This window comes from Cylas formicarius, unplaced genomic scaffold (genome assembly GCF_029955315.1).
Source record: "Cylas formicarius isolate icCylForm1 unplaced genomic scaffold, icCylForm1.1 PGA_scaffold_6__28_contigs__length_40554024, whole genome shotgun sequence".
Taxonomy (NCBI): Eukaryota; Metazoa; Arthropoda; class Insecta; order Coleoptera; family Brentidae; genus Cylas; species Cylas formicarius.
The window spans coordinates 31,189,676-31,205,570 of NW_026844347.1; the positions used below are offsets into that span (position 1 = coordinate 31,189,676).

The 15,895-nt window shown below is 32.9% G+C and overlaps 1 protein-coding gene across 1 annotated transcript; it reads right to left on the minus strand.

Annotated features, from left to right (window-relative positions):
- Positions 1 to 12,140: 12,140 nt before the first annotated feature.
- On the minus strand, positions 12,141 to 15,237 carry LOC132703068 (protein kintoun). The gene is made up of 2 exons (XM_060672117.1): positions 12,838 to 15,237; positions 12,141 to 12,594 (listed from the first exon to the last, which is right to left on the minus strand). The coding sequence occupies exons 1-2, from the start codon at positions 14,850 to 14,852 to the stop codon at positions 12,375 to 12,377; spliced, it is 2,235 nt and encodes a 744-aa protein (XP_060528100.1). The 5' UTR covers positions 14,853 to 15,237; the 3' UTR covers positions 12,141 to 12,374.
- Positions 15,238 to 15,895: the final 658 nt, after the last annotated feature.

Below are 15,895 nucleotides of genomic sequence, written 5' to 3' on the forward strand. Positions count from 1 at the left end.
CCATTCAAAAGCAATTGGTCACTTTCTTATATCTATGAACAGACCATACCACCAATTTCTTTGAAAAAAATTGCTCTTTTGATGAATGCTGTTAGAGAAACATTAAATAACAATTTTCCTAAAAAGAGATTTCCTGTTATGCTTTACAGCTTACATATTAGAAAAACTGCGACATTATTTTTGCAACTTCCCCAACAAACCAGCTTTACAAAGAAACGCGATGTATATATACTTGGGCGTCTACAATATTTAATTGGCTCTAAATTTCAGAAGAAGTACTTTTATTTTGCTAGTTTGAAGGCACGATGCAAAGTATTTAAATTATCGGCCTCTGGAGTAGACCAAATTAATATAACATGTTTTGTTTACGATAACGCTTCTCGTTCTGCAAAACACCAGCATTACAATTTAAACACGATGAAATGGATTTCATAGGCAGATATTGCTCTGACACGCAACAACTGACAACAGAGCGACCAATAACGTCAATAAAGGTTCAAAAGCTAAACATTTTTACGCGTTTACTGCCATCAGCACCATCATAGGAGAATAAATTCCCGAAAACGTTCTCTAAAAGCCTTTGTGATGGAAGTAGCAATTATTATTAAAACTAATCGATGAGAATTGCGTATTTTTTCGACGAATTGCGGTGACGGAAAACTCAATTTCGGTATGTTGTGTCGGTCGCTTTGACTATGGAAAGGTCTTTTGGAATACGAAATTAAATCACGCTGATCGGACCCTTCGCCATTTGAACGCAACAGTTTAAATAAAACAATACAATCACAATTACCGATTTTACAATTCAATGAGATCTCTGGTGGAAAAAATATTAAGTTTCTTTCTAATGGCGACCTTGGTTTCATATAACTTTCATGTTTGTGTTCTGGGGTTTATCTACCGGTATCAAATCCAATTACAAAACAAATTGCTCTGTTGATGGATGTCATTAGATTAATATTAAATAACAATTATCCTAATTGAGAACATTGGCCTTTAATTTCATAAGAAGCTCTTTTTCTTTGAAGATACAGTTCAAAAATGTCCTTGGAGTTGTCGGAAACTACAATAGGTATAATTAAAATAACATTTTTCAAAGAAATTTTCACAGGCTACTATAATTATATTTACAAAACTTCTGGATTCAACCTGCGTCGGTAGTTATTGAGTCGAATCATCCTATTGGCTTCTTCAGAACTTAACTCCATGTAAAAAAGATTTATTTAATAAATTATTTTCCTAAGTAGACTATAATGTGCCCATATTTTAAGATTTTTGTGATTGTGAATAGATAGGACAGCCTGTATAAATTAACAAGCCCCATATTGGTCAAAGAATGGTATTAGCTAGCTAAAAAAGGTACTTTTGCACAAAACCAGAAAACGAACTGATATTTGAATTGAATATAAAAATTGAATGAATTTCCAATGGTCTCATCTGTTTCGTATAGATCATGGCGCATTGTGGCCATATACTACATTTAACAAAAAAATGTTTAATTCTAATAGAGCACTCAACATGAGTCACATTTTATATGCTTATTTGATGCCCTGCGTGAAGTGTAGTACACGACAACATTTTTGTCCCAGTCTGTTTATAAATAACCAGACTCTTTTTATTTCACAAAAATAAAAAGGTTTTATTAATTTTCCTTTTAAGAAATTTGCTTAGAGCTTTACAGTTTTATTGCCTTTGGGGTATTGGGAATTAGTGGTTTGAAAATGTCTCTTGTAAAAAACGTCTCGTGTATAGTCAATTAAACAAGTGAGTTTGAAGGAAGCAAAAGACAGCATCCGCCCGAGACGCTTTTATAAAAAAAAATGTAGACCGGATTGGTCGCAATGGTGCTGGGGTTATAAGTAGAACGACTTCTTAGTGCCCTCGGAGAACCTTTTAGCGCAATCGGACATGAACGGAGACTCAATACGGGTCCACCGATATCCATAATATCGATTTAGCCAGGAATTAGAGCTTAGAGTCAAATAGCTACTAGAGATCTAAAGAACCTGCCTCTGAGAAGAAACAATTAGCAGGTCCATTCGACATGCGCATGGGCGACATTTAAAATCTCGGTTTAAACCCATGACCTGCGGTGTCGCAGATCGTCAATAAGTTCGGATGCGGTATTTTTACGAAAGTATTTTCTTAAAGTTAAGTGTGTGGAAATTGCTGTTCAGAAGGAAAATGGAGGAAGTACAGGTGACCAATGTAACCAATAGATAATTTTATATTAGGAGCCATCTAGTTTTTTGGACAAAATCATGAATGCTTACCAGTTTTTAATGAGACTAAAAATTTCCAAAAGCATATATTAATATATCATATTTAATTTTAAAAATAACGACATAAATATCATTTTTCTACAATTAAATACATTTTTATATAGTAAGCCATGTTTCTTTACTGATAAAGAAAATAATAGTTCTTGTTTATAGCTATTCTTGCTATAGCTATTAGTCAGACTGTTTTTGGCAAGGGGTGGCATTTTTAGTTTCATAAAAAGGTTGCGAAAATCGTGACTCTCCATCTATCAAAATAAACGAAGTAACATGCAAAAATGTCGAAAAATGGACACTTTGTAAAACGTATATACGACATGACGCAAGATTATCCTGGTAGAATCTGCCACAGGCAGATTTCATCTGATTCGTTACAAATCGTTGCGACGTGGCATATTATCACAAAATATGCCCAAATCCTTAAACCTTCAGGATAAAAACGAATTAAGTGTGCGGAGATCACTTTTGAAATTCAAGAACGCGGTTCGTACAAAAATGTCATAGCCGCCTGAGGTGCATCAATTTTAAGGTATATAGGGCCCCCTATGTGATCTTGCGAAGTGTATTTTCGTAAGGAAATACCCCAAATTCAATGTGCACTTTCGGAATTTGCAACCACCGGAAATTAAACAGGCTTCTAGCGCCGCCTCAGAAGACTCAATCGTTATTACATTTGCGTGAGAATGCGTTGAAAGCACCTTAATCAAAGTTAAAGGTATTTTATTATCAACTATACGGTTTTCATATATTTTAGAATATTTCTACCTTGTTTTGATTGTTATAGCAACTTTTCCTTCTTGAACATTGTTGACTATTCAAGTTTGCAGTTTGGGATAACACCAAAAACGAAAATAATTAGTTTGTTTAGTAATTCGATTAATAACAAAAAACAACGAATTTGAAATTCCAAAATCCGAAGTCATCGTTAATTGCGAAAGGTTCTCAAACGTCAATTCCTTATTGGCCTCGTTAGCGCAATACTCCCTCCAGTAAAGACTCCGGGTGCTTTCCCAATAATTTTCTGATATCGTTGATCTTTAACAGCTGGGAGAAAATATTTCCGTTGATTTCTTTCTAATTTTGAAAGATTTTAAAGTTAGACAAATAATCTCTTTAATTACAAGTATGAACGTGTGCTTCCATGTTCCAGGTGTACGTTTTTCTTATATTTTGTTTTAGTTCCAGTACAACTCAGATATATCCTCGCATACGGCAAAATAGGTACCTTATACCAATTATTTTAGTTTGGGATTCAACTTTTATAGCTTACATGCAGTTTTCAGTGCAGAACGGACCCGTTTATTTGTAAGTCTGACCTAATTTGACCGATAATTTAGGTAGATATACGAGGCTGTGGTGAAAAGTTCGCGGTCTGTCCAAGAGGTGGCGCCACTAGGTCAACTTTTGGAAGTCCGTCCCACAGTACCATTCCTACTGAACTTAGGGGTACACCATGTGGCAAATAAAATGATACACTATATAATCTGGAAACTCAAAAGACATTCGAAAAAAAGATTGCTACAAGAGTTTCTCGAAGATTCACAATATTATAATTTTGATAAAACAGGGTGTCCCAAGCGTCCCCCCCGACATCAACTTTGTTATTTTAAATGGAAAATATATTTTGACATTTTGCGAATCCTTGGTTAAAATAAAGGTCACTTTCCTAAGCAATTCATATTCAAATTTTACACAGTTTAGGCAGGAATTGAGGTTAAATTAAATTGTGTTGGGACGCTGATCCAGGGACTGAAACGAAAATTTAACCACAGACTAAGGAGATCATGCACTACTCAATCAGTTTGACAGATACGCCTTAGCTTATACAGGGTGTCCCAAATAGGTGGTGCCGTTTCATTTAACAAAGTCTCAAAGAATATCAAATGGAACACACTATATTTGTATTCAGATAACAATCGTTGGACAAAAAATAAGGTAAGTTTGTAATCTATCTTATAATTAAATTTTACTTACTTTTTGAGATAAAGGTAAAAGATTTAAGAGCAACGAAGAACCTATAAATCAGTATTTTGAGAAGCTTGACGAATCTACGTTTAAAACTGGTTATGAGAAATCAGTATTGACAGAGATTATGTTGAAAAATGAAGCAAAAAAAAAACTTAAAACGTCGCCAAGCCGGAGATTTTTCACTCCACCCTCATACATCGTGTAACATTTCTTAAACCAATATCTTACGGTATTGAACAAATTAAAATTATATGAATAAAAAATTATCTGAATTTTTTTTAAATCGTTAAATTTTACTTTTATATCTATCTTTACAAATTAGAGAAAATAATTTCAAAACGCAGATTGAGGCCGGAGTGTAGGTTTGGGAATCAAACTTTCGGAATTGTGAAATTCTTATTTTTATTATTTTACTGAAGCCTAAAGAAAATTGTCGGTAGTTTTTGGAGCAAACAGAAGAAAAACAATGAAACAAATAGTTTTATTTCTTCTTTAAGGGATAGTTAACTGGTGAAATAGATAAGTTGGTGATAACCAATTAAAGGTTTCTCAACAACTTGTAAATTACCAATGGATACTTTCTATTGAGTTAATTGCATCAGTATTTTCTGTGACATAAATATGGAATGTTTATGTCTCCTTCAATCACTTCAATCAATCAATCAATTATGCACTTTTCTTAAATTTGATGACTTTGTCTCCGTTTTGTTAAAAGTTTAAACACAAACACTTTTACTACTTCTTTTAGCGGCTTTTCTGATATTTTAGAATTTCTATCAGTACTCAATTTGTCCTTCATCAAGCTAAATGCAAACAAATGTAGATATATTAAACCAGCATGGGAAAGCTATTTTCTTCAATTTATTATCCAAAGATTGATCACCAACACAAACTAAGAAAAAATATTGTACTAAGCGGAACTTTTTGTAATTCTAACTAGTCATTACGTTTTTACAATTTTTTAAAGAAAATTAATATATTTCAAATTCGGTTTGAAACCTACTAGCACAAAAGCAGAAAACGAACTAATATTTGAATTGAATATAAAATTTGAATTTCCAATGGTCTCATCTGTTTCGTATAGATCATGGCGCATTGTGGGCATATACTACATTTGACAAAAAAAATGTTTAGTTCTAATAGGGCACTCAACATGAGTCACTCTTTATATGCTTATTTGATGCCCTGCGTGAAGTGTAGTAAACGACAACATTTTTGTCCCAGTCTGTTTATAAATAACCAGAATTTTTTGATTTCACTAAAAAAAAAGGTTTTTTATAATTTTCCTTTTAAGAAATTTGCTTAGAGCTTTTCAGTGTTATTGCCTTTGGGGTATTGGGAATTAGACTTTTAAAAATATCTCTTGTAAAAAAACATCTCGTGTATAGTCAATTAAACAACTAAGTTTGAAGGAAGCAAAAGATAACATCCGCTCGAAAGGCTTTTATAAAAAAAATGTAGACCGGATTGGTCGCAATGGTATTGGGGTTATAAGTAGAACGACTAATTAGTGCCCTTGGAGAACCTTTCAAAGATAGATCACCAACACAAACTAAAAAAAATATTGTACTAAGCGGAACTTTTTTGTAATTCTAATCAGTTTTACATTTTTTTTTACAATTTTTTAAATAAAATTAAAATATTTCCAATTCGGTTTGAAACCTACTAGCTGCAGGATCCATATCGAGAAACAATTTAAAATAAAGGTTACCTAACCATATACCGATTTTACAACCTTTTACGGTTTTGACATCGCAATGAGATTAAGACCCGCCTGTTGTGAAGTTGTAAATTTGTATATTAAAAGCACATTCGAAAGCTTAAACTGATTTTCAATTTAAGGGTTCGACATAATGACTCTAAAATTAGGAAAGCAATACAAAATCTTATGCAGATAATTGATTTTTAATGGATGTTTTCCTAGTTTGCTATTGGTTGATTTGTGAGGGTTGGTGAAATTGGAGTATACTGTCAGTTTTATGAAACAGTAATTTCTTAGCCGTCCAAACATTGTAGTTATTTCTATCCCGTCTTGTGTTTGTAATTAGTAATTACCAACTTACTGTTATTCAATTGTTTTTCCAGACTCAGTGTGCCATTTTTATTGAGGTGCTTGTGGAATTGCGAATCTATTTATTGAGGATTACAAACAGAAACCCAAGCGAGGTAGGCCTAGTTAAATATCAGATTATGTTCTAAAAAAGGTATATCGAGATCGAATAGGAATATAACTCCAGCAGCGTCGTTATTTTCTTGGTTTAGATCAAAACATATTGTTGCACTAAAGTACCTATTTCGCCATAACCCACAGACTTGGCTTGTCAAGCCAAATCGAGTTGCTTGAGTGTGTGTGGCGAGTTTAACACTGCTCAAATTGACGCACGTTTACACTGTCAAAGCCAAACTGTAGTTGTTGTCGATAGCCGCCAGTTAAACCGCTTGAACAATTCAACAGATAACATTTCTCTGAAAAGGGTATTTATAGTATCGATTGAAGTGCGATTTTTTACTGATATCTATCGAGTGTTTGCTGTTATCGCTCCCATATCAGTATCAATAACTGGCAGCTGTAAAATGCGAGATTACGTTAATCGTCGCAGGGTCAGTTTGCAGAGGAATTTGTTTATCAGGCAATTAAAAGTGAGTCAACTCAATTGGCATGAAGACTAAACCGTTTCGTTTTTTCCTAAAAAGATGCTTGAAAGTAATTAGCAGCCATTTACTTCTAAACGGGCGGGGAAACAGGCTGCTCGATACTCATTAAAATTACTACGGAATCTCGTATTTATTTTTAACGTAAACGCCGTTCTCTATATACGCGTTTGTTAATTAGTTTAATATTCAACTCAAATTTCAGAAATCTCTACAGCTTTTGTTAATTAAAACTTATTTAGATCGCCTAAGCCTTTTCTAAGCCTCCAGTTTCATGTTCATGATCTTATTTGCAGCGGTTGGGAGAAAATTTTCTGATGCCGAATTAAATAACATTAAAACAGAGAAGTGGCTCTCAATAGCCTTATAATCAGTTGTAAAAGAGACTCAATGGTACGCCCACCTGTAGAAGATACACTCTTTCTCTCTCTTAATGATTTGGTATGTAAAAAGTACGTCTGAAAAGATCAGACGAATACCGAAAATATGGAAGGACTTTAAAAAGTGCCTTGACCAAAACCAGACCCATCTTGTAAATGCGGTGATACAAATGGAGAGACAAAACGTCCTCTAAATGTACGACTGTAAAGAACATGTGGAAAGGGAGCCTAACTGAAAGACTTTTCATAGCAAATATTAACAATTAAGCCAAAGAAACATAAAAAAATGCACGCAATCCTAGCGTCCTTAATTGACCTTAATGGGGAACTCAAAATCGCTTATTAGAATCAGGCTAGGAAAAATTAAAACAAATCCAACCTTCAATTTAAATACAAAATAACTACAGTCAATTACTATATACTCTGTGTCACTAATCTGAAAACTGAGGTTCCTGTTATATTAGAAATACAGAACAAACCAATATAATTTGGTATGTACCATCTCATATTGTAGTTAAATTGAACACATAGTATGATAAACAATACTGATGGATGAATTGTTAGCCTTGGGGACTTTTAGACAATAATCTGCCAAAATTCGTCATTAAATTTAGAGATAAGTAGTTTTTTGCTGCAGATGAATGATGCCTGGAATATTAATTCTAATAAATAGTATCGGTACAGAATGTTTTTAAGATTTTAGTTTTATTTTTTTATATATACAGGGTGTTTTGTTCATCTGGTGTATATTGTAGTTTTGGATTCCCCGGAAATTCAAGATATATTTCTTGTACCATGTCATTCATATAAGTCCAAAAATCTTGAATTTTGCTCCAAAAATGACGTTTCCAATACATAAAACAATTTTTTCTACTCCCGTCTGTAAAATACCTAATTACCCAGCGATCTAGCGTGCGGGAAGCGTCACTTTACCACGTCAGTATCCTTTCCCACGAATCCGAGCTACTTCGGACATTTCCGGGATTTTACCGCCCGGATTTGGGAGCAATCGGATGTTTTCGGAGATATTTCCCACGCTTTGAATTTTGACGTTTGTCAATTCTGACGGTCATGTCAGTGAATATATTCGTGTTGTTTTACGAAAATGTACCCAAAAACTAACGGTCGTAGAAAAAGTATAGTATGCAACACTTGCGGTAAACTTTTTAACTCGCTCCGTTCGTGTCAAATAAACTCGTGAGTCAAATACCGTTTACCGCACTTGTTGCATAACATACTATTTCTTGCAAGCAATGCTTAATTATTTAATTCTGATATTAATTAATTAAGATTGTCTATTCCGTAAGTTTGTAGTTAATTGAAAAGGAGTACAATCATGGAGCATAGAAACGCCAATTTGCGAAACACTATCTGTTTACCTGTCAGTTTAATTGATTAATTTTTATTCTGATTTTTTCCATTAAAACCCGAACGTATTCAGAAAACGAAAGATTGGATCTATATACTCGTTATATTAAAAACAACAGAAGTATGGTTTTAACCAGAAGAGAATATCGGAGAAAATATCTACAACGAAGAAGAATTTTGGTGAGCATGGTGTTTCAAAATAAAATAAGACGAATAAAATTTGAAAGATGCTTTGACACAAGCAGAATTATAGATGATTATATAACATGTATAACTACGACATTTACCAAACCAATTTAAAAAAAAAGATAAACAAATTTCAAAACTTAAAATCAGCTTTCTACAAGTTCTACAGATTAGTTCTAATTTTCTAACTGTATTTTCTACAGCATCGTTGGATATGTTTCCATATAGCTATTAAATAATATAGTGACTCTACTACGGTAAAAATAAATGCGCTGCAGACGGCGTAGAGAAGGGAATGATTTTTCTGACACCCTGTACATAAGTACATAATACTTTTTTCCAAAAATCGATATTGTCCCATAATTATTACCAAGTTGATACATTGAAATATTGAAATCAGGATACACTTAATGGTAATATATACATTTCATCTAAGTATGACTTGAATTCAATTTATACTGATAATTATAAATCTTCAGTTAAATCGCTTATGCTATTTTCTCATTGTTCTAAATAAACATTCATGAAATAAAATTCTCAAAGTTTTATTCGAAACCGATTAAATGGAAATATTGAATACTGTTCGACCAACAATTAGCTGAAACCAATGCTAAAATGTGGTTCAGTCAATCTTATATATTTGATTTTTCCCATATTCCTTATAATAATAACTTAAGGTGAGGATAAACAGGTTAAACTAGTAGGTACGCGTAGTACTCTTCAGAATTAGTTTATAGTTTACGGTGGATAACGGACAGACGGATATCCGACACGAAGACGAATGAAGCAAAAATAAAAGCTGTTTTAGTTTCAATTGATTTGGTTTTTCAATTTTTGAAAACTGCTTTTTAGAGTTTTTTATTATTTTGCAAGCTTATGATTACATTTAAATCCTAAAGTTCGAAAGGACCTTGCGGTATACCATAGTTGTTCATAGTTCATAGTTGTTCTAAACAGGTTTCATTAGTCCAAGGACTATAGAAACAGCTACACGTGGCATAAAATCAGTAAATGGTATAATAGCGGCAGTTTGCTGATATCCCACAATTAATCGAACAGGTTCTGGTTCACAAGTTTGTCTAAAACTTTGCGCCTATAAAAGTGTACGTATACACATGCGCCAGCTTTTTCAAAATTAAAGTTATTTGTTTCCTTTACATGAAGTCAAGCAAACAGTAATCGCGCGTAAAATACTTTCTAAACACACAAAACCCACGGATTGTTGTTTTACGCATAAGCTTTAATAAATTGATGCTTTTTTAAAAACAGTAAAATTTTTAAATTCTTAAAGCGAGTGTCTACAGTTCAGAATGTTAAGCAACAAAAGTTAAAATAATAAACGCGCCAAGTGCGTCGTTATAAAAAAATATCTAACTGGTTATATAATAAGGTACCTATAACAGGACCCAAATTAGCAGTAAATATAAGCTTTGAAATATAAATAGTATGCTGCTGAACATTTGTAATAAGTAATGTTTTAAACTGTATTCAATTGAAATACCTTAGTTGCTGAGATATAACTTTAAACGATAGTCGTTTAAATGGTGTTTTAGAAACACTGATTTTTGTAATGCTCAAGTTTGGTAGAACCCAATTTATTCACGACTATAAGCATGAGCGTTTAATAAACGACTGGCCGAAGAAGTTTATTAACTTTTTGTTTTCAAAGAAACACTATGAACCACAGGCCACTGTAATACTATTTACAAATATTCTGGATTCTTTCTGCGACCTTGCTGACGTTTCGCCAATCCTCCTGTTGACTTCTTCAGAGCTTACCTGAACCTGTCATTTTTTCGATAAAAATTATCCGTTCACTCCTAAAAGAGTAACTAAAGTACTGTGTTAAAGTAATTCTTTGCACACAGTTGATGGCTGCATAATTGGGTGTTTTAGAGGTAGAAAAAAGCGTTTCTTTATTTTTACATGTCTACAAATTAAGAGTTTTAGCAATTATTAATCATTTTATATTGTTAAAATCTCGTCCATTAGAATCGACTAAAAGTACACTTATTTAGAGTGCGCATTTCTGTATCACCTGTACATAATATCGGTACACTCCTATATACAAATGTTTCTAAAACCTACCTTATTTTCCTCATCTTTTCGTCATTGATTATTAAAACAGAAACATTAAACTTTATACGCACAAAATTAAACCAACACTTTTCGTTAAAGTTCGGAAGAAAAATCTATCGGCATCGCCCGTAAACTGTTAATGTTTGCGTTGTTTATATATACCTATAAACCAACAAAAATCTTGTTTACCGTATTAACAATGAAAGTAAAGGTGACTATAACTAAATTAGTGCCTTCCCGATGTAGTGGATTATAAAGAATTTTTTCTTCTTTTAGCCATCCTTAATTCGTTCTGTTCAAGCTTGCGCTTTCACGAATACATAAGCTATATAGCTTATGTTATATATATTTTTCTACTCCGTTCTATAAAATATCCAATTATACCTTATTACATTTTTTATACAATTATTGAACTTTTTATTTACGTTACGTTACGTTGTCACACTGTATATAAGCGCGTTAATTTAAAGTTAGGTATCACTATTTTGAAACGGGAGCTCATATAAACTAAATCTCGAGGATTTAGACGTTCATTCTTTCTTAAAATGCTTTAAAGTTTTTAAAGGAGGTCGATATCAACTCTCTCGAACGTCGATTAATGGCGATTTTATTTGAAAACTTCGGTTTCTAAATCTTTTCTTACTCAATATTGTTAGGTGAGTGTAATTGTTTTTACTTTTATTAAACTGCTTACGTCGCTCAAAAAGTTTTAGTTAGAGAACGATAGTAGATACAGGTAGTTTGTTATTAAATACTTTGAGGGAAGAGTTTTCTTTCAAGAGATCAATAAGTTATAAAGATTCGTAAGTTGTTCGTTTTTTATTGCAACCGTTATTCATTTGAGATGATTTCGAGGCTTCATTGCGCATCTATTCAACAACACAGGAAATTTAAAAACATTGGTTAGATACCACAATTTAAAGTTCACAAATTATGCGGAAGATATTTTTCGGCTTCCCGGCGCATCCACCATTCTGATCATTTTGAAAAGATTTAAATTATTATTAAAGCTAATACATAATTATTGATTTACTAACTTCTAATTAGTCCAGTTGGAGTTGTCGAATTTTGTCAAAAGTTTAAAAAAAAAAATTATTGAAGGAAATTATGGGCTGTTAAATATTTGTTTTGAATAATAAATGGCGATTAAAATGTATTGTAGAAGCTATAATCAATTTTTTAAAATTGATTTTTAAAATGAAATTTTCGTGGGCAAATAAAATAAAAATAAATTCAAAAAACTTTATTAATATTTATATACCTTAAAATAAACAGTAAGTATCTAAAGTAAAAAAGTGTGCAATCACTGAACCTAAAGCTTGAAAATTTATCACAAATCAAAGATATTTTATGTTTACTTTAAAATTGTACTTTAAGACAGACCAAACCGACCAAAAAATTGACAAGTCACCTACGATACAATTATTTCACCACCCAAATATATATTAGACATTTGAATTTATTAGTAGTTAATTTCTAAATGGAATATATCCGACTCATCTTTCTTTCCCCCACTTTCTATACCATTATTCAATTTGCTTTCCTCCGTATTAGTATCAACCTCTCTTTTGCTCTCATTATCTGACGTCTCGCTTTCACTATGACGTCTATCGTGAGCTCGCTTCTTGTTTCTAGCTTTCCTTTGGTTTTTCTTTTTCTGGCCAAGAATGCTAGAATTGGACCTAAAAAAGAACCACATTTAGTTGGGCATGTGATATGAAATTTTATTACATGGCAACTTCAAAAAAGAAAAATTAATTTTATTGTCAACTTAAAAAACATGTAGCTTTTTCAATATCAAATTTAAAACTAAACTAAACATAGCTGCATCAAATCTATTTTCTATTAGAGTATTACTCCTTGTTTACCAGACACTGTATTTGAAGGAATTTTCACAAAATATTTTTTGATAGAAATTTATTCACCTGAACAGTTGCCTTGAAACAACATCGTTAAACCTGACTGTTTTCTTCAAACTCGTCGAGAGTTCAACATCTTCAGGAATGACAAATTCAAAGCTACTGGAACCATTCTCTATAGAAGAGCACACAACGTAATCATCCAGGCTCGACTCGGACACGCTTCTGACAAAGCTGCTTCTAGTACAGGAAATGCGTTTTAAAATTCCTTTACTCTTTCTTGGAGAAAAACTGTTGTAACTCAGTTCATCGCCACTGGACTCGTACGACGAAAACGGAATATCAATGGCTTTGCTGGAAAGTTTGGGTACATCAATTTCTACCTGCTTTTCAATATTGCCATTGAAACAATCGTGTGTTGATTTTTCAAGTACTTGGATTTGATTTTCTTGCATGGCCTTTTCGAAATGTTTATTAATTACAAATGGTTCTTCAACAATTTTTTCCTTAAGATCATCTTCACTAGCACCACAAAAATAGGAGGACAATTCCATATCACATGGGATCAAGGGAATTTGAAGAATTACATTATTATCCCAGACTTCTATAGTAATATCTTCTGTTTGGATGTTATGGCTTTCAAATTTGACAAAAAATGAATAATGACTAGAGAAGAAACTTGAGCTAATACTGGTAAACTTGACCTTAACAAGAGATTTATCTTTATCACACTGTTTAACAACTGTACGGTCATCTACATTTTTAACATGAAATGTAAAAGCAACAATGTTATCAAAGACATTACAGGTAAACTCAGGCAAATTATAAAGTTTGTTAATATCGAGAAAACTATCACATTCATCAATTTTAGTCCTGAGCTGCTGTTGCGTTTCCAAACTACTAACACTACCTATTTCACTAACAAGTTTTTTATGAAGGTTGTCTTCCAAATCCAAACCAGCTGGACTTGCAATGTCACTTTCAACTCCGCTGTCATATTTAATATAAATATTTCGGTGCTTGGATTTAACAGGTAATGTAACGGATAACTTTTTCAGATCTTTATCAAATTTTGCAGTCCCATTGGATTCTGTTACCTCATAAGGAAGTGTCAAATTTAATTTGTACTTCACAGGGTTCTCACTAATAAGTTGTACTGTCTTTTCAGTAACATCTAAACTTATATCATTCGAAGATTTCAACAAAGGTAAATTGACCTCAACTATCAGCTCTTTCGGAATAGTGGTGTTCAACTTTGCTTCTTTACTTTCAGTAAACTCCTGAATATCAACATTGGTACGGTGCTTTATGACATACTTGGGGACAGTATAAGCTGAATCATCTTCTATATTATTTTTACGTGTTTTGTTCCTTTGAGGACTACTTTTCACGGCCTGAGAATTTCGTTGTCCATCAATATGAGAATAGAGTCTGTCATAAAACTCTTTGTCTTCACTATTAATGGCTAATGGTTTAGTTTCAGAAGGTTTGCGAACTATACTTGCTTGGGGAAAGCCCTTGTAACTCATTTTAGGAAATTTTAAATTCTTCTTATCCAATTTAACATGAAAATTGGTTTCCACAGCATCTAAAGCAACATTATTCACCAGTGATCTGAATGCTAAGTTCTTGCTAGCTAAATGTATGGTGTCTGGATGGAAAAGTACATCATAAACCTGACATCTTACACCTTTATTATCGGTATCTTCTCTTGGAGGAGACAACGAATGCGGCAGAGACCACTGAAGTCCTTTAACTCCTTCCTTAATACAAGGGTTTGACGTGGGCTGTCCAATGTTTTGATTAGATGATATGTTAATAAATCCCTTTTGGGTACCATCTACACTAGTCTTGATAACATAACCGGGAGATGGATGCAGAAAAGTCACGTCCTGACCCCTTTCTTTCTCTAATTGTTTCACTTCCTTCTCGTATATTTGCCGGTTTTTGGGATCCTGAAGTTCATCGACGTAGTCGGTAAGCAATTTGCGAAATTCATCATTTTTCAACGCTTTTCCAAGGCGATCAACTTCATCGCGGGACAGGTTCAATTCTTTAAGTTTTTCAAACGAACTTTCCATCACAATATTATCCAACTCTGCCAAAAACAACGCAGAACGCAGCAAGCAAAACACGTAATAGCAATAACAGGAGAGGACTAGAATTTTCCACCGCTCACGTGGACAAATCAGCCGGTCCAGTCAAAATCAGCCGGGTAATAACCGCGAAGTTTAAAAAACCCGGATGAAATATTACGCAATACGAAAAATGTCAACAATCAACTTGACACAAAAGAACATTGATATTATTCGAATACCTACTTATTATTTCAAATGCAACTTAACGAGAATTTGTCTCAACGATTCAACAATCAAATATCTCCCTGGAAACAATCCGAAACAAAACAATTTTTAAACAGGAACAGGGTAAAACAAACGAATTGCTAGCTCGATTGTCACAATTACGGACGCATAAAATACAAAAACAATGTGTGATATATTTTTAATTTGTGCGATAAGGCTTGAAGCTCATCCACTGTTTGATAGGCTGCATATCTTTCCCATAATGTAATTGCAACAATTTTTGCGTTGCAAACTGACACCAAACATGGATAATAAAGCTTTACATTTTGTTAGTGAAATTAGGTCGACGGTAATCAATTGATATGATGTACATATCAGTTAATCCCCAATTTTTCCGGTATAAAATATTTAACAAACGAGGCGAATGCGCCGGTTTAATCTAACTAACATAAAATGAAATCCCAACGAATTTATATATTTGATATCTTATCGAAGCCATTGTTATGTATAAAATCGAAGCTTCTTGTTGAAAAGAAAGGGCAGTGTGTTATGTAGAGGTTAAATAAACGCCAACCATTAGGAAGATATCGCTACACATGTGGCGGAAAAAAAAATTAAAAAGGAAAATGGAATAATAAAATAGGCTTATTATATTAACATAAAAACACACTTTATGCACGATTTTTTTTAATGATTGAAAGGGCTTGAATTAGACTATAGTCATCATTCTTCTTAACTACATTTAATTAAAAACTTGTGTAATGACAAAAAAGTATTTTTACATTTTATGCCTAACTTAGAAACTTTAGTCTCCTGCAATT

What these genes read in the sequence shown, in the direction of transcription:
- LOC132703068 (XM_060672117.1), bottom strand. Translation starts at nt 14,852, where the DNA reads ATGGAAAGTTCGTTTGAAAAACTTAAAGAATTGAACCTGTCCCGCGAT. An exon ending in GTTTCAAGGCAACTGTTCAG is followed by an intron (nt 12,595 to 12,837) that starts GTGAATAAATTT and finishes GTTCTTTTTTAG; the next exon opens with GTCCAATTCTAGCATTCTTG.